This window comes from Lepidochelys kempii, chromosome 6 (assembly GCF_965140285.1).
Source record: "Lepidochelys kempii isolate rLepKem1 chromosome 6, rLepKem1.hap1, whole genome shotgun sequence".
Taxonomy (NCBI): domain Eukaryota; kingdom Metazoa; phylum Chordata; order Testudines; family Cheloniidae; genus Lepidochelys; species Lepidochelys kempii.
This window is the reverse complement of record NC_136385.1, coordinates 37,757,925-37,776,768: the sequence shown is the minus strand read 5'-3', so window position 1 is coordinate 37,776,768 and position 18,844 is coordinate 37,757,925. Positions and strand designations below refer to the sequence as shown.

The 18,844-nt window shown below is 43.4% G+C and overlaps 1 protein-coding gene across 3 annotated transcripts in view; it reads left to right on the top strand.

The window, feature by feature from the left end:
• GALNT18 (polypeptide N-acetylgalactosaminyltransferase 18) overlaps positions 1–18,844 on the top strand; it is a 389,415-nt gene that overhangs the window by 254,133 nt on the left and 116,438 nt on the right. For all 3 annotated transcript variants that reach the window (XM_073347598.1, XM_073347597.2, XM_073347599.2), the window contains exons 4-6: positions 11,593–11,776; positions 13,892–14,089; positions 16,918–17,032. In XM_073347598.1, the coding sequence (XP_073203699.1) occupies positions 11,593–11,776; positions 13,892–14,089; positions 16,918–17,032 (497 nt within the window). The remainder of the gene's footprint in view (positions 1–11,592; positions 11,777–13,891; positions 14,090–16,917; positions 17,033–18,844) is intronic.

The following is an 18,844-nucleotide window of genomic DNA, read 5'->3' as shown; positions in this document are numbered from 1 at the left end:
ACTATTGCACACACAAGCTGACTGTAAAGGTTTATTGTACTGTCTAGTTCCTTTGCGTTAACAATGGGTGAAATTCACCTCCGTGCAGAGGGCTAAGATGTTAGTGGGACGTAAGTGATGCGTAGGCTTTCTGCACTAGTGTAAATTTTATCCTATTAGAGCAAAAGATGCAGCAGTACCAGTAGGTAAAGTGCATATTCTGCATGACAGCATGGAATTCTGAGGCTAGATTCTGTGACTCATTGTAGTCTGTTACCAATACAAGTTAGTTGTCTTGTAGTAATGGAGGGAAAGGACTGTGTTGCTATTTAGTATTTGAGGCCTATCCAAAGCTTAATTTTTTGCATCATGTTGGTAATTTCCCATGAGTATCTTATCTATTACCAGATAATACCAGGTTATTAAATATGCAAGCACAACAGGTCTACTTTATCAGTTTATGTATTGTGGCCCTCTTTTACGAACAATTTTAATACACATGTACATTATAAATTGCACACCTATCCCATTTTATAAAATTTTCTCATTTGGAATTATCTGCTCTTGGTCCAGAGATGAGAGGTGTTCACTGAAGCATGGTGAAAAAGATAAGGGGCCGGGGTAGGAGAGAGGAGGAGAAGAAAGAATACCAGGCATAGTAGACTTTCACTGAGCTGCATACCAAATAGGTGGTGTAATCCGAGGTAAAAGTGTGCCTCACTTTTGCCATGAATTCAGGTTGCAAGTCAGGTTCTTTGCATCCCTGACTCTCTGAGGAAAAGAAATGTCTTCTGCAGCAAAGGGTAAAAGCTGGGCTTTTTTTATTCACCAGAAGAGAAGCAGATGCTTTTGCATGTTCTGATTCTTAAGAAAGTCTATGAAATTGCCAATGAAAATGTACCTCTTCCACCTCAAATAGTCTCCAAAATCCTTGAACTGCAAGTAATTTGATAACATCAATAGAAGTTATGTCTGAAGGACTGCAGGATTTGCCCTATTTAAAATAAATCAGTTGGTGCTAATTCTGCCTTCAAATGCTATTGAAGCCAGTGGGGCTGCTTTGGGTGAGAGGCAGTCCAGGCCAATGAATAGGGCACTCACTGTACTTGGAATCAGGACACCTGGTTCTAGACTCCTGTCCCTGCCAGTGCCTCACTGTGTGTCTGGTCACTCCTTTTGTGCCTGTTTCTCTCATCACACTATTTGTCATGTCTGTTTAGATTGTAGACTCTTTGGCGCAAGGACTTTACCTCACTATGTATTTTCACATTGCCTGCTCACTGAGGCCCTGAGCTCAATTAGAGCCTCTAGGTACTATCAGAATATAAATAATGGGTATAACACATGGCAGTGTTTTGCCCCATTGTATATAACATTGTTTAATCCACAGTTGTTGGCATTGTATTACAATTTTGAATATAGCTTTCTTTGCTTTCACAATGGTTGAAATTCACCTCTGTGCAGAGGGCTAAGCTTTAAGTAGGATGTAAGCAGTGCCTAGGCCCCCTGCACTGATATAAATTTCATCCAGTTAGAACACAGGGTTCAGCAGTAGGTAAAGAGCTTTTCTGCTTCTACTGTACCAATGTCATGGAACGTGACTTTCGGCCCTTTTTAGTAAAATTTAATATTATTACAAACAGTTACAGGTAACTTAGCAAGAGTTTAAAAAATGCATATGTCTAGGCAAAGCAGAAGTGCCAGATTTTACAAATGTAATTGTTTTAAGAGATGCAAGAATGCATTTAAGCACTTGAAACTGGAATATGTTAAAGTATTAAAGTTATTGTAAATTAAGCTTAATTGCTTGTTCTTTAAATGATTTCTCTATAATGTGAACCATTATTTATGACAACACTGCCTCTATCAATAGCTTTAAAATTACACTTCAAGACTAAGGGCCATATCCTCAGCTGGTGTAGATTCACATTGGCTCTATTTATGTCAGTTTCCACCAGCTGAGAGTCTGGCCCCGTTATCTTTCCACTATATTTTGCTATTTATGGAGACTATTAGAAGCAACCAACCCTCTAAATATCTTTATGCAGATTTGAATTCTCAAATGAATTCAAGTTCAAAACTGTTGAAGGAGAGGAGACAGATTTTTATGGGCACTTTTGCCCAAATTGCACTTTGCTGCATGGAAGCGCTCTGTATTATGTGCTGATATATTCCAAATCAGCTTGGTGATGGAAAGGAATACGAGAGGGAATGAGTTCAGGCTACATTTTACCAGCAATTAGATGTACAGTAACGGGGATATACTTACTTTCTGCCTCAGAGTCAGGTTTTGACAAGCCCTTTGGGTGGGTGTTAGGGGAAAGTGCACAAGAGCCTCCTCTATTTTGCATGGCCCTGCAAGAGCCTTTCACAATTGCACAGGGATTGCTCCCCCTGTGTGTCTGAGAGGAGGCAGGTTCATAGCTCTGATCCTCTTATAGGCCAACCTGAAGAGCAGGCCGGTCACAAAATTTGAGCTGCTGCAACAACCTAGTACAGGGGTGGTCAAACTTTTTGGTCCGACGGTCACATCTGGGTACGGAAATTGTATGGCTGGCCATGAATGCTCACAAAATTGGGAGTTGGGGTGCGGGCTTTGGGGTGAGGCCAGAAATGAGGAGTTCAGGGTGTGAGAGGGGGCTCTGGGCTGGGGGTTGGAGTGGGGAGTGAGGGCTCTGGAGTGCAGGAGGGTGGGACGTAGGGGTTTGGAGAGTGGGAGAGGGGTCAGAGCTCGGGCAGGGGGTTGGGGCTCTGGAAGGGGGCAGGGGTGCAGGCACTGGGCAGTGCTTACCTCAAGCAGCTCTCGGAAGCAACAGCATGTCCCCCCTCTGGCTCCTACGTGGAGGTGCGGCCAGATGCCCATCCGCAGGCACCGCCCCTGCAGCTCCCATTGGCTGTGGTTGGGTTGGGGGCATCATGCGGAGCCCCCTGGCTGTCCCTACACTTAGCAGCATGTCCCCCCTCCAGCTCCTACTTCAGGGAACACATGTGGAGTTGGGCAAGCCCTGGACCCCACTTCCTGGCAGGAGCTCGAGGACCAGATTAACACGTCTGAAGGGCCGGATGCAGCCCCCAGCCCATAGTTTTCCCACCTCTGCCCTAGTAGATGTAGGTGTACTACAAGGAACTGTCCCAAGGAACCGTCCCAAGCCACAGGTGCCGTAGGGCCCACCTCCTTAAGGGAAGATTCCCTGCTGTGAAGGGGACTTCACTGAACCTGTAATATAATCCCAATTAATCTCTGTGGGATTGAAGGTAAGGATGGTGTGCCTCCCCTGGCTCTACCCACACCTAGCCTCCAGCCTGCCCAGTCTTCTGTGGGCCCCGCATGGAGCCCTAAAAGGGGGAGAACATGTGCATGACCTGATCCTGTCTTGCGCCTTGCAAAGCTGGAATGGAGAGATCCCTGCAGGGATAATCCTTGGGGGTTAGGGGTTTGGTTTTGGTTTTTTTAAATGTACATAGAGACATTTCAGAATAAAATATAAATTACTCCTTACACATCTGCTCTGACTAGCAATGTCCTAGTCCTGCATAGACGCTACATACCTCTCTGCCTCCTTTAACTACGCAGAATTCATGCGGCTTGCAAGTGCTGCACCTGCAGTAGTCCCCTGTCCATATGTGTGGTGTTAGCTCTATCTAACCATGCAGACTCATTCAGTTTAGCCAAATGAAGTTCTTATTTCAGATATTCCATGTTGAAAGACAAGCACATCTGTCTTTATAAGCTATTTGTTGCCATAAACGGAAACAGAATCTTCTGTATATTGAAAATGACACATTAGTTCGTTCTTATTGTTTTTCCTATGGGGGCAGAAGGCATTGAAGCACAATAATTAATGAAGAAGGGTGTTTTGGATTTATTATTCATGTAATTTTCATTATATGAAAAAATATGGGTTGAAAAATGTGCTGGTGAAGGTCATTGGTAGCATCAGTTTGAAACAATAATTGTTTGTAGGGGTAGAATCCTTTCTTCCAGTCCAGTTGGGCACAGTGCTCTGAAAATGTCAAAGGCAATTGAAAACAAAGCTGTCTTGTAAAATTTAGTGGTAGGCAGGTTAGGACTGCATGAGAAATTGGATACTGAATATCCCAGTAGGGCATATTTATGTTCTGTAGAAAATGTTGATTTAAGTGATTTTCTTTGTTTAAATGTCCTAGGCTGCTGTTCCCTTTATCAGAGTTGAGGTACTACATTCCTGACAAGAAATTATTTTCATTTTGGGAAAGAAAGGTGAATCTTAGCAGTTTTAGCACAAATCCTAGTCTATTAATCAAGGAAAAATTGCATCCAGCCATCTTTCTGGGTGCAAAGCCCCCACTGAAACCATTGAAAGTTTTATTTAAACAACAATGGCAGGAAAAGGCCTAAGGGCAAAATGCGATCTTGTCTTTTGTGGATGCTGCACAGGATATGCAGGAGCATGGCTGCCTATGGGCCAAGTATTTCCGTGAGTATTAGGGGCTGATCTCTCCCCATTGAAGTCCAATGGCAAAATTCCCAGTTGTGCAGGATCAGGCTCTAGATTGGAATTCTTGCTAATGATCCAAGAAGAACTCCTCCATTAGGAGAATATATAATATGCTAGTTGGTGGGGCACAACTGGGCTCTCCCTCTGTGCACCTTTCCCTCCATTCACATTCAAGAGCAGCTGTGAGGTGGATGTACATAGGGTTGCCAACTTTCTGATTGCAGAAAACTGAACACCCTTGCCCTGCCTCCTGTTCACTTCCTCCCCCCTCCCTCTGTTGCTCCCCCCCCACTTGCTCATTTTCACCAGGTGGGGGTTGGGGCAGGGGGTTGGGGTGCAGGAGGGGGTGAGGGCTCCAGCTGTGGGTGTGGGTCTGGGGTACAGCCAGGGATGATGGATTTGGGGTGCAAGAGGGGACTCTGGGTCAGGTGTGGGGCCAGGGATGAGGGGTTTGGGGTGTGGGAGGGGACTCAGGGCTGGGGCAGGGGGTTGGAGTGTGGGAGGGGGTGTGGGGTGTAGACTCTGTGAGGGAGTTTGGGTGTGGGAGGGGGCTCAGGGATGGGGCAGGGGGTTGGGTCACGGGAGGGGGTGCGGGCTCTGGCCGGCGGGCTCTGGCCGGCGCTTACCTCAGGAGGCTCCCGGAAGCGACTGGCATGTCTCTCCAACTCCTAGGCACGGGGCAGCCAGGGGGCTCTGCGCGTTGCCCCCATCAACAGGCATCACCTCAACAGCTCCCATTGGCAGCGGTGGGCAAGGGCAGCATGCGGAGCTCCTGTGGCCACCCCGGGTCTAGGAACTGGAGGGATATGTTGGCTGCTTCCGGGAGCCAGGCAGAGCCAGCCGCTGTGGCCAACTGGACTTTTAGTGGCAGGTCAGCTGTGCTGACCAGAGCCACCAGTGTCCCTTTTCAACTGGGTATTCTGGTTGAAAACCAGACGCCTGGCAAACCTAAGTGCACACCGATCCTTTTGGGAGCAGCAATAATGTGGTGTAAGGGTCCTGTTGCGTTCAGGCTTCTGCAAACCATCTTGCCCTCCATTAGCAGGACTACTTAAAGACATAGCTCTGCTGCTGTTCCTTTTCCATCTGCTCCCGCTGCAAACCTCACTGCAGTTTTCCCCAAAGTATGTAAGATAAATTGGTGTCGGAGAATAGTAACAGTAGAAGCAATATAAGGTAGCACCCAAAACTATCTGTTGGCTGAAAAAGGAAGGAGTCTGAGTAAACAATGACTCTGTCAACGGTATTGATTTTCAAATCTTTGCCTTTGTGTGCAATGTTTCTCAGCATCTGCTCTCCCGCTACTCTACAGTGAGGCTATGAAGATCCTCCTCATCGCCCCCCCGCATTGTTACAGCAAGTATAACTTCCTGCTTTTGCAAAGTTAGGTACAGATGTTTGCAATAAAAAATTTGATCTAATTTAAAGCAGAATGGCATTGTGTATGTAATGTGCATAACGATCTGTTGTCCTGATTCAATGCTATATAGTCCGGGGTCATATTTTAGGAGTGATATAATCTATCTAATCTGGTAAATTTCTGGAATATAATGAGCTCATCTCCTTTATCAGTAATTAGTCAACTAGCAAATGATCTAAACTGATCTCCAGTCTCTCATGTCTCCAGTATCCTGTTCAGAGATCGTGAACGGGAAAGTTCTGGAGAGGCTATCACTTCCACTCTTGGTGAGTCTCAGTGTAAATGCAAATATGTATTAATGACCTATTTTCCTCATAAAAACGGCCATATTGGGTCAGACCAGTCCATCTAGTCCAGTATACTGTCTTCCAACAGTGGCCAAAGCCAGATGACTCAGAGGGAATGAATGGAACAGGCAATCATTGAGTGATCCAGCCCCTCTTGTCCAGTCCCAGCTTTGGCAGTTAGAGGCTGTGGCCACCCAGAGCATGGGGCTGCATCCCTGACCTTCCCAGCTAATAGCCACTGATGGACCTATGCTTCATGAACTTATCTAGTTCTTTTTTTTGAGCCTCATTACAGTTTTGTTCACAACCTCCCCGACAACAAATTCTATAGGCTGACTGTGTATTGTGTGAAGAGGTACTTCCTTTTGTCTGTTTTAAACCTGTGTGACAAAGTTCCTCCTCTACCTTGGTGGGTCTTGCGCTTACTGGCGGATTTGCTCGCCTTCGAGCTTCCCGGCAGCCCTCAGGTTGGCCGTTTTTGTGAACCCACAGTCCAGGTCAACTCTTCCTGTGTCTGACCAGTAGTTGGGAGGTTTGGGGGTACCCGGGCCCACCCTCTATTCCGGGTTCCAGCCCAGGGCCCTGTGGAATGCAGCTGTCTAGAGTGCCTCCTGGAACAGCTGTGTGACAGCTACAACTCCTTGGGTTACTTCCCCATGGCTTCCTCCCAACACTTCTTTCTCGTCACCATAGGACCTTCCTCCTGGTGTCTGATAATGCTTGTACTCCAACAAACAGTATACGTTCTCACTCTCAGCTCCTAGCGCCTCTTGCTCCCAGCTCCTCACATGCACATCACAAACTGAAGGAAGTTCCTTTTTAAAACCCAGGTGCCCTGATTAGCCTGCCTTAATTGATTGTAGCAGCTTCTTGATTGGCTGCAAGTGTTCTAATCAGCCTGTCTTAATTGTCTCCAGAAGGTTCTGGATTGTTCTGGAACCTTCCCTGTTATCTTACCAGGGAAGAGGGACCTACTTAACCTGGGGCTAATATATCTGCCTTCTATTACTCTCCTGTAGCCATCTGGCCCGGCCCTGTCACACCTGCCACTTATTCATTATTTCAGTGGGTGACCCTGATTCTTTAGTTATGTGAAGGAGTAAATAATGCTTTCTTATTTACTTTCTCAACACCAGTCATGATTTTATAGACCTCTCTTATATTCCCTCTTAGTTGTCTCTTTTCCAAGCTGAAAAGTCCCAATCTTTCTAATCTCTCCTAATATGGAAGTTGTTCCATACCCTTAATATTTTTTGTTGCCCTTTGTATCTTTTTTCTAATTCTAAAGCATCTTTTTTTTTAAACGGGGTGACCAGAACTGCATGTGGTATTCAAGATGTGGGCGTACCATTGATTTATATAGTGGCATTATGATGGTTACTGTTTTATTTTCTATCCCCTTCCTAACATTTTTTGACTGCAGCTGTACGTTGAGCGGATGTTTTCCCACTAGAACTTTCTCTTGTGCTCTACAGTGATCCAGCTATCAATGTATTTGAATAATTACAGAGATTTGAATAATTTTCATTCATACAATGCTCAAAGGGTTTGCTTTTGATTTGGAGTGCCGTGCCCAGTGTGTGCAAAATGACAAGTCGCTGCTACCCAACAGTGTGGTGTGAAATCCCGCCTCCTCCTTAGCTTTATTTCTGGGGAGTTGTGTTTTTTAGCTGCTTTGGAAGTTCGTTTAAACAGACAAATAACTTTATTTCCTCATCACTAAACTTGTTTCACAGTCTAATGTTAACTTCTCTGAAAGGAATCCAGACATATATTGTATATGTAGTCAAAATAATACTTAAATGCAAGAGAGATGGTGCAGAGAATTACTGCTAGAAGCAGTATCATTTCATCTTTATGAAAATATAATAGAGGCAAAAAACCAAGACACCGACGGGAGCTCTTTTGATTATGTATTTATTATTTTGTATTGCTGTTGTGCTGCGGGGTGTTGGTGGCTGCCAGCAAGTGTGTTTGACCTATCGGCAGTCAGAGACGTCACTGAAGCTGACCGGTGTGTTAGCCACCATTCATTCATGCTAACTGAGAGAGCAATTAAATATTCCTTTGTTTAGTGATTGCTGAAACAATAGAAGTCACCCCAACTCTAAGTCCAGCACGGAAGGCCTGACAAGAACTAACTCAGATTTCCCAGGGACTGATTGGTGGAGCTGTATGTGTCTGTGTATATCAGTATGAGAAAGGGAGGAGAAAGCCAGTGATGTGTGGCCCTGAGAAGGAGCAGAGACAGAGCTCCTTGGGGTACAGGATGGGCTGGAAAGCAGGCTTGGATTTCTGGGCACAGAAACTGCCTGCTGCTGTTTGTTTCTACTGTGTTCAGGGAAGCAGAACTTCATGGATACTCTTTGTCAATAAACAACATTGTACCAAAGAAATAAGTAACTTGTATTCTGAATTTCTCCCCTTAAAGGAAACAACCTCGCAAGGCCCCAAATATTCGCTAACTACTCAAGTCAAGGGGCATCATTATGATAGGACCCAGAGGCCCTAAGTTCATGATCCCATTGTGTTAGGCACTGTACAGAAACATAGTAAAAGACAGTTCCTGTCCCAAAGAGTTTACAATCCAAATAGACTAGAAAGATAAAAGATGTATTTATTATTCTCATTTTATAGATGTGGAGCTGAGACACTGATGTGTTAAGTGACTTGCCCAGGGTCTCACAGGAAATGTTTGGCAGATCTTCTGAGTCCCGGTCCAGCACCTTAACCATAAGACCATCATTTCTATCTTTCCTTTTACTCCACAGATGCTTCTGTATTTGTACATTGGTTAGGACAATGGGCCCTGATTACCACTGGGAACTCTGAGCACTGCCACATATAAATAATAATAATGAGAACGAGTGCATTTCAGCTGTACGTTTTCATTCCACATATTGCATTGTCGCATGCACTCATCTTTGAGCCAAAGCTGCAGTACTTATTGGTTAAAAAGGAATAATCTTTTAATTAGGAAATGATTCTTTTCTGTTGTGATCACTATTCTTGCTTTGTTTTGCTGAGCAAGGAGGAGAAATTGCAGAACCTTTTGAGCAGAGAAAGAAAGGTGTTGTCAGAGCAAAGAGAAAGCTGCAGGTGTGGGGGAAGCACAATAGTTAATTTTTTTTCTGTCCTCCTCCCCTTCCTCTTTGAAACACTGGTTTAAAAAATAAAAGTTCATGGGGAAATAATTGGGTTTTCTTTCCAGACATATTTTTAAAATATGAAGTTTACATAGTGTAACGACTACCTCGTTCATTACTGCAATAACATAATACTTGCTTATGCAAGCAATTGTGAATATAGCCCTGTATATGATGTTTTATGTGCTCACGCTTCATTTTATGGCACATTAATTAATATCCAATGGCAAATGAGGTTTTGGTGATAATACCGTGCGCTTAACTGTTGCACACACTTCCTCTCTAAGTGTTTTATGCTTCTGTTTACATTCCTACCTTTTCGTCTGTCTTGTCTATTTAGAGTTTGACTACGCAGGCAAGTTTTACCGGCTACAGTGATATAATTATACCACTCCAGATATAGTTGTGCCTGTATAGCTCTCCCTATGGATGCTCTTATTCCAGTATAGAAGAGGCTTTTTTCAGTTTAGCTTAAACCCCTGCCAAAACGATTTGAGCTAAACCAGAAAAAAAACACCTCTTATACCAGAAGAATGTCTATGGAGGGGTTACACTGGTATAACTGGAGATTTAAATTCACATCTTAGCTTATGGTGTAGTAACTTTCCCGAGTAGACAAGCCCTTAGATCGGGGTGGGCAAACTTTTTGGCCTGAGGGCCACATCTGGGTATAGAAATTGTATGGCAGGCCATGAATGCTCACGAAATTGGGGGTTGCAGTGCCGGGGAGGGGGAAGGTGCATGCTCCGGCTGGGGGAGCAGGCTCTGGGGTGGGGCTGGGGATGAGGGATTTGGGATGCAGAAGGGTGCTCTGGGCTGGGGCCAAGGGGTTTGGAGGGCAGGAGGGGGGCGGGGGTGGGGGAGGGCTCAGGGGTGCGGGCTCTGGGCAGCGCTTACCTCAGTCAGCCCCCAGAAGCAGAGGCATGTCCCCCTCACCGGCTCCTACGCGGAGGCACAGCCAGGCGGTTCTGCAAGCTGCCCTGTCCGCAGGTGCTACCCCTGCAGCTCTCAGAAGCAGCAACATGTCCTCCTCCAGCTCCTACACAGAGGTGCAGCACCGTCCACGTGGCTCTGTGTGCTGCGCTGTCCACAGGTGCCACCCCTGCAGTTCCCATTGTCTGCGGTTCCCAGCCAATGGGAGCTGCAGGTGGCAGTGCTTGGGACAGGGGCAGCGTGCAGAGCCCCCTCGCTGCCCCTATGCATAGGAGCCAGAGAGGAGACATGCCGCTGCTTCCGGGAGCCGCGTGGCAAGCCCCTGACCCCATTCCTTAGCGGGAGCTCAAGGGCCAGGTTAAAAGTTCTGATGGGCTGGACATAGTAGTTTGCCCATCCCTGCCTTAGATTGCAAGTCTTTTGTGGTAGGGGCTGTCTCACTATGTGTATGTACAGTGCGTAGCAGAGTGAGGCCTACATTTTTGTCTGGGGCTCCTAGGCACTACACTAATAGATAACAATAATATCTCTAGTGTAATAAACCCTAAATATGTTTTACTGAACTGTAAATGTAAGAGGAAAGTGTGACCTATGATTTCTTTTTCTTATTTGCAGGCGAGCCATAACTGGAGGAAAATGCCACAGTATACAGATCCTCACTCCAGTGCACAAGACCTATGCAACACCTAAGCCATATTTTGAGGCTCAGATGGTGCATAGTAGAGCCCTGCCTGGGACTGTTTTAGACCCCTACAGAGGGAATGGGATCCCGCAGGACCCACTGCCAAAATAGTGGGAGCAGGATACAAAAATAGTCCGGCACAGGGCTCTAGTGCATAGACTTTGTACTGGCCCTCCATGTAAGGGTGAATCTCTCACCATGTTCATATCTTTATTTGATATACTGTGTGGCCAAATTTTGCCCCTACTGGTGCAGGCAGGGGGAGCAGAGAGGCTGCATAGTGAATCCGGTACTCCAGGAATGACTCTGGTGAGGGCAGGATCCCACAAGGCAGTTGGCGGAGTGACATGCTGTGGAAATGCATTGTGCTGGTCCTCTCTTCTTGTGAGTCCCTGACTTTTGATCATGGAGAAAGACAGTATAAATGCTAGTCACCAGGGGTTTGATCATGTCCTCTAATCTCAGGCCAGACTAGCTGGACCACTTCAGTGCAACAGAGTTTTGTTGTCTGCTGTTTCCATTGTGGAAGAGGTTTCTTACCACCCTCCTTTATCTCTTGTGCTCCAGAAGACAAGATTTAGCCCTCCTTGATGTTTTTCCTAACATATATGGGTAGATAAATAGATTTTTTTATTGTTCTTACTCTTCATTATTTCCCTGTGTACAGAAGAACTCAAGGAGAAACTAAAGGAGTATGTTGACGAGGTGAATATGCGGAAGCCTGGATTCATCAAGGTGGTCCGACACAGCAAGCAAGAGGGGCTGATCCGGTCTCGAGTTAGCGGATGGAGAGCAGCCACAGCACCAGTCGTTGCGCTCTTTGATGCTCATGTGGAATTCAGCGTGGGATGGTATGTATCTTGCTGCTTCTTGCAATTATTTGTAAATGATGGCATGATATATATCCAGCATATAGGGGGATGAAGTTATATGAAGATCTTTTGACACAGATTTAAATACAGAGATAATTATGAAAAGCTTATGGTTTGTAATATGCAACATAGTCATAATCAAGATTCCGTTTGTTAGAACTGGGTTATTGTCTGCTGTAGTGGTTATTCCGGTAAATGCATGTTACTAAATTAGACAAGTGGAGCAAATTAGAGATTTATTGCCTCTGGTTAAAATTCATATCAAATTTATATGTGGACAGTATATTATTGTTCTCTTCCATTTTCATTTGATTTTTATCAATAGCTAGCGCACAGATGATAAATAATCACTTAGGCATGGAGAAGCTCAGTAGAACAGGTCAGATGTGTAGCAAACTTAGTCCTGACTTTCTGTATGCAAAATTAAGGGGGTAATGCAAATTTTTTATATTATTTAGGGCCAGATTCTGTGGGTTGCTGAGCTGATCCGATGAGGTCCTGTGGTTTCTCAGTACTTCCCAGGATAATTCCATGTATTGTTCATCTGAACATAGAATATTCTTCGTATTTCTTTCACCATTGCATTTAACTGAACTTTAAAAAAAAATCTTAATGTTTTAAAAGCTCACAATAGTTATAAATGTCAGAAGAACCCTGGGAAAGGTTTTGTTGTCAGCACGATATTATAATTAACAGTATAAGAAAAGCAGATAGATGCCCCAATTCAGCAAGATATTTAAGTACGTGTAACTTTACATATTTAAATAGTTCCATTGAAGCCACTCACCTGCATATCTGCTAAAGTACCTTGCTCAATTGGGCCCTGAGCCAGTTAAGCCTCCAGGCTAAACCAGTATTTTGGGATCACCCCATTATTAATTGCTTAGGGCAGAGCAACTGCAGTTTGGATGGCCATGTGTGTGGGAGAGGGGGGCTTGGCAGGAGCTGGGAGAGAGATGGAAACATCTAAAGTTTAACCCAGTTCATGTGCACTGAATATATAAACATTTTTCATTTTCAGCAAAGGAATAACAAATGACATAGACTGCCAAGCTCAATACTAGTTTCTGAAAGACTTGTGCTGTTTATATTTAACTGCCAGCGGCTGGCTTTACAAGATACAGAAAAATTACATAACGATGTCTTGGCTCTATCTCAGATGTGCTCCTGGTGTTACGGTGGTCTCCTTAATGAATCATTTTAATTAGAAGCTAAATTGCATAAAACATGTCTGGGCAAAGGAGGGTGGATGATTCAGGGGTTAGGAGTGGGATACCAAGCCTTTCACTTTGAGATCATTGATTCCAATTCAATCCATGTTGATAGTGACCAAAAGTTGTTAGCATCTGAAGCTTTTCAGTGGCCTCTGAGAAATTAGTTGGTGATTTTAGCCTGATTCCTAGTGAAGAGTGACCACATCAGAGAATTATTATCACAACTTGCTCTGATACCTTTGTTGATGGACTTTGAACGACTTGGATGGTGCTGTCCAGAGATCAAGGGCAGAGTATCCTTGGGGCTGGAATATTTTTTTCATATTTACAGGTGGCCCAGCAGGTCAGAGATGAGGTTTATTGAGAGGGAGGGTAATGGGGGGAAGAGAGGAACTTCAGTGACTGGTCTATTACTACTGCACCTCTCATGAGCATTTAATTATGCAGTTGTCCAACTTATGTTTAGTTGCAGTGTTACTTCTGTATAAAAAGATGGTCTCTTTAAAGGGAAAAAAGTTTTTGTCCCTGGGATACTTCAGTTATTAACTCTGATCTTCTTGATGTCCTTGATCATAGAGATGGCCTGGAGACATCATCTTTATGTGGTAGCACGGATGTAAATGGTAACTGATAAGAAAGGTCTAATTTCTTCCATCAACAGACTAGAAAGGAATACCCAGGGCATGCTAGATTTAAAGTTACACTGTATACTTCAGGCCAAATCCTGCAGCCTCACTCAGGAAAACCCACACTTCAGTCAATGGGAGTTTTGCGTGAGTAACAACTGCAGAGCTTGCCTTTCAGATAATATAGAATATAGGATATGGTTGGCATAAGGGTTTTGCTTCTGTTGAAACAATCTCAGTATTTGTTCCTCTAGGGCTGAACCAGTGCTCACGAGGATAAAGGAAAACAGAAAAAGGGTAATTTCTCCATCATTTGATAACATCAAATATGATAATTTTGAAATAGAGGAATACCCCCTATCTGCGCAGGGGTTTGACTGGGAACTGTGGTGTCGATATCTGAATCCTCCAAAATCATGGTGGAAGCTGGAAAACTCAACTGCTCCGATAAGGTAACATGCACCTGTGACATGGGTTTGGGAATTGTGGAAAGTGCTGTTATATGTAACAAATAACAAAGGGCTGGCTGGCTACATGCACTTTATTTTAACAAGGACCAAGGGAGCTGCTTATCAAACAAACCAATGGTTAAATTAGAATAAATGTTCTCACTGTTCTCTGCCACTTTTACCATTGCTCCCTTAGATAATCACAAAAAAGTTGTACAGTCTCATGTACTTCATTTTTATGTAACAAGTCAGAGCAAATATAAAAAAGTAAAAGAGAAGACTTGAATGCTTGATTCAGTGTTGCCGTCTATAAATGTCGTCTGCTAATTTAATGGTAATGATCCAGAAAGACAATGCAGTTTGCAAGTGTATTGCAAAAAGGTACAACTGTCAGAGTGATGAATTAAAATCTGATCATTACACTTGTAGTTATATCACATAGTTGTACTATTATGTGTTATAATCACACACAAATCTGGCCCATAGATGTGGGAGCAAGGAATGTGTGAAAACCCCTATTTTTGTATGACCTAGCTCTGTACCTGCCTATTCTATCTAGAGAACTGTTAAGCTGGTGCAGAAGAGGACCCCTGTCTACTCTATGGTATCAAGGGTAGCGTTGTCTCATGTAAATAAGATTGATGACCTCCAAGCAGTTCTCCATAGATCCTAGTTCTTCTTTCGATGCAGATCCCAAGGAGCTCACTGTGACCTCCCTTCTGGTTTCCCAAAAGCTTTTGCAGGAAGAGACGAGGTGGATGAAACTGAAGTACAAAAATTGCACCTTTGGAAGTGCTGGGGTGGGGCATCAGCAGGTGTCTCTTGCATTCTCTCACCCTGTCAACCTGAGAGCTATCTTTGATCCCACAGACCTGTCTTCTCTGGATGACCGCTCTATTTTGGAGCTGTCAGATGGAATTGTTGGCTCAGGGCTGCATTCGCCCACTCCATCTCCTTGGCCATCACTCTTTACGAAGGTGAGAGGAGGTCCTTAAAAAGGACTAGGAGTCAGGAGATCTGGATATGAATGCTAGCTCAGCCACAGACTTTGTATATAAGGTGGGGATAATAATATCCATCTCATACGGATACTGGAAAGCTTAATTAATGTTGGTAAAGTGCTTGAGAACCTCTGGAAGGTCCTGTAGCTGTGAAAAATATTATTTTTAATATTTTCTTGTTGACTTTTTGAAATAAAATAATTGCAGTTTAGAACAAAGAACTGGTCCTGGTTCTGCACTTCGCCCAGTAATTACGTGATTCCTGATGGACAGGGATTAGATTTCACTTTACAATGATGGGCATTTAGATTTTCTCCTTGCAAAATCCTTAAATGAGGTTAGAGCTGGCCCTTTTCCTGGATTATTGTTTATTTTTGAGATACATTGTACAAAAGTGTCATGTAATAATAAATTAAGTTCAGCATGTGGATAGATAGCTTTAGTTAGACCATTCCCCCAGTAACCAATACGTTATTACTTCAGGCACATAGTGAAAATACAACAGAATTAAAACAAAGGCAAAGGGATTCTTTCCTTCAAAAAAACATTCAGAGACCTTCCTATTCTGTGATAAATTCAGCACTATTTTTTTAGATGCTATAAGGTTGTCTCATATTTTCCTCATTACTAAATACGTCAAATATTTTCTCATTATGTTGAAGTGGTACAGTAATAGTGTAGGATAACACCACACAAATATATAAATCTGTACAAGGAGAGAATTTTAAGTTTTGTGATTAAGCGATCCTATAATCACATGAAAAGCAGATGTCTGCATTTAACACAGCTTGATTGTTCTCTTCCTGATAAATGCAGGATGATTTACCCTATACTCTTGCATTGCTCTGTGTCCTTTCATTAATATCCTGTTGTTCCCAGTGCTCCTTCTGCTCACACTATGACAAAAATGACATTTTTGTTTTTATCAGCATGCAAGGTAAGCTAAAAACACTGTAAAAACTAAATTAATTACTCTATATTCGCCTTCCCTCATAGCGGGGAAAATTATACTCTGTATAGTCAAATCTTCACCATTTTAAACGTGGTTCAGCATTCGTAAGACTGAGTGTCTCAGGATTTTGAAGTAGTAGGAAATTAGTATCAGTAGGACTGGGTGACTCAGTGTGATATGGAGACTCTCACCCCTAGGCCACAGATTCAGATTTGTCCCAGATTAGCAGTGGCTGATAGACATTCATATTTTACAGCATTTCAGTGAAAGGAGTGAGTTGTCTCATACTCACTTCTTGTGTCCATATTACAAAAGCCACCAAAAAAGGCCCTGACTCAAGAAAGCATCCATATTCACTAAGAGCTCTTAAGCAGATAGTTAATTTAAGCTTAAAGTTCAGCACACACTTAAATGCTTTCCTGACTAGGGGATGGATTTAAGCATGTGGTTAAATGCATTCCTTCATCAAGGGCAAAATTTGCACTAATTGGTACCCTTGTTGGCAGTCTACGTTGAGAACCCAAGAGCTGCAATAGAGACACTGCAACCCTCTGCCCACAAGAGCCGGTCTCTCCAAAACGGACCTGGGACACGATGGGCAAAACTTTGCAGGGGAGCATCACTCTTATTGCTCATCCTGTACTGAAGGCTTCAGTTTTCAGCATTGTCAGTCTGGCACCTTTCAATTTGGTTTAAAAAACAAATAGCACAATAAGACAAAATTGGCCAAATCCATCTTGGGTGTAACTCCGTTGCAGTCCACGGTCTTACACCCAGTATGGCCCAGTGACGCTAACTACAATCTGTTTGAGTGACAATAAAAAAGGAAGTAGCTTATGTGCTCTCTGACTGTTGTTTTCTGTTGTTCTGTTGTACAGAAGCCCTGCACTGATTGGATGCTTCATAGTAGACAGGGAGTACTTCCAAGAGATTGGCTTACTAGATGAAGGCATGGAGGTCTATGGAGGAGAGAACGTGGAGCTTGGGATCAGGGTAAGAAATGTAACAAACAACAAGCCCTGATAGTTTGTTCTTATAAAATGTGACTTGCCCCACATCATAGGTGAAGAAGCAGACAACAGATAGTAGAGGTAGTATGTGAAGGAGCTATATAACTGCTGTCCGTCTGTGCCATTATGTAATATACCAAGCCAGCCATAGAATCCTACACCTATGGGTTGTATACGGGAGGGACGGGATGAAAAGCAGTAGTTGGGGAGGGGAGGAAACAAACATGATGTCATTTCACATAGCTGGTAGTGGTAGATGCTATGATGAAGCTTGGAGAAAACATCCTTGCCCCACTTATAACACTCAGCTATAGGGAGGTGAGGATTCTCAAAGATCTAATGGGGAAGGTTCTCCTAGATTCATCTGTTTATTTAAATTGGGGAGCTCACTTTGGAGATAGCATATTTGCCCTATGTTTCCGCTGTCTCCCCTCTGCCTTTACTGAGGAGTTAAGATATTCATAGAGTACTGAGTTTGCATAGTTCCTCGTATTTTCTCTTTCGTCATACACTGTTAATTTATTTACCATTTGCAATACTCTGTGTGATTTGTGTATCTCATTCTGCCTCTCCTCATGAATAAATACCATCCTGAAAATGCAACATTGCTCAATTTAAGAGATTCTCTCAGTTTTTTGATACAAGTGAAAGACCGATTCTGAGTTACATAGTTGGAGAAATGAAAAAGAGGTTCCATTTGCGTTACAAAATTAGATTTACAAACTCTGCTACTGAAATGTTAGCTGAACATATTGAAGTTTGTGTTTTGTGGCTATCTGGTCTCTGGAATAAAGATATACACTAGCATAAAGACAAGGATGAATTTCTGTAAATAATGAGAAAATAACTTCAGGTAATGCATTCAGACTGAGACATATTACAAAACCACTCATTTTCCACCTCTGACTTTCTGATAATCTTTTCCTCCCACTTGTTAGAGAGAAAGCATTATTGCAACAGAAGGGAAGGCAAGGCCCTTGCCAAGATATGTTACCCCCCCACGGGCAGGGAGTGCTAGAGGAGAGATGTGAGCATCCTGCCTTTGATAAAGCCAGTCTCTGCACGCTTAAGGAGAGGGAGCCTGAGTCCATTCCTAGAGCCAGATTTCTCAGCTCGACGTTGCTTGCTGAGTTTTAAACTTCGTGACACTGATTTTTAACTGAATGAGTTATTGTTTCTATGAGAGGGCAAAGAGTTTGATCAGTCGTACTTATGAGACTTTGATGATAATTTGTGTGACAGAATATGGCCCCAATGCTCTCAAGTAATGTACTAGCCTGTCCGGTCTGTTTAGTCCTTGTGGATGTTAACGGCTGAAAATCACTTTGATAGACAGGACTAGACAGATGCACAACATCCCCACCCCACCATAATTGAAATTTTGGAGTATACTGGATTACTGGAATAAGTCCCGACAGTGCTCTAATTTCTTAATATCTATTCTTCTGTCTCCAGGGAAGTGAAGCCTGACCTAAATAAAACACTTTCATGTTTGACATGCCACAATGTGCAAGGTAGCATAACATATATTGCTTCGTCCAGCTCTATTCTGACTCTGATCTGAGTTCCCAGCTGCATCAAAACATCTGTAATAGACAGATAGCTGAGCAGTTTATTAATGACTCTCCTCACTAGGCTTATCATAACCCAGATAATACCAGGATTAATATACATTTAAAATGCAATATTAGTGCTGCCAGGAATGTAATATTCTTTCTGAAGATGGTAGACTTTGCAAGTGTGCCTCTTCACTTAATCCACTGCTCCCGGTACAGACCTGAGGCCATGTGCTACC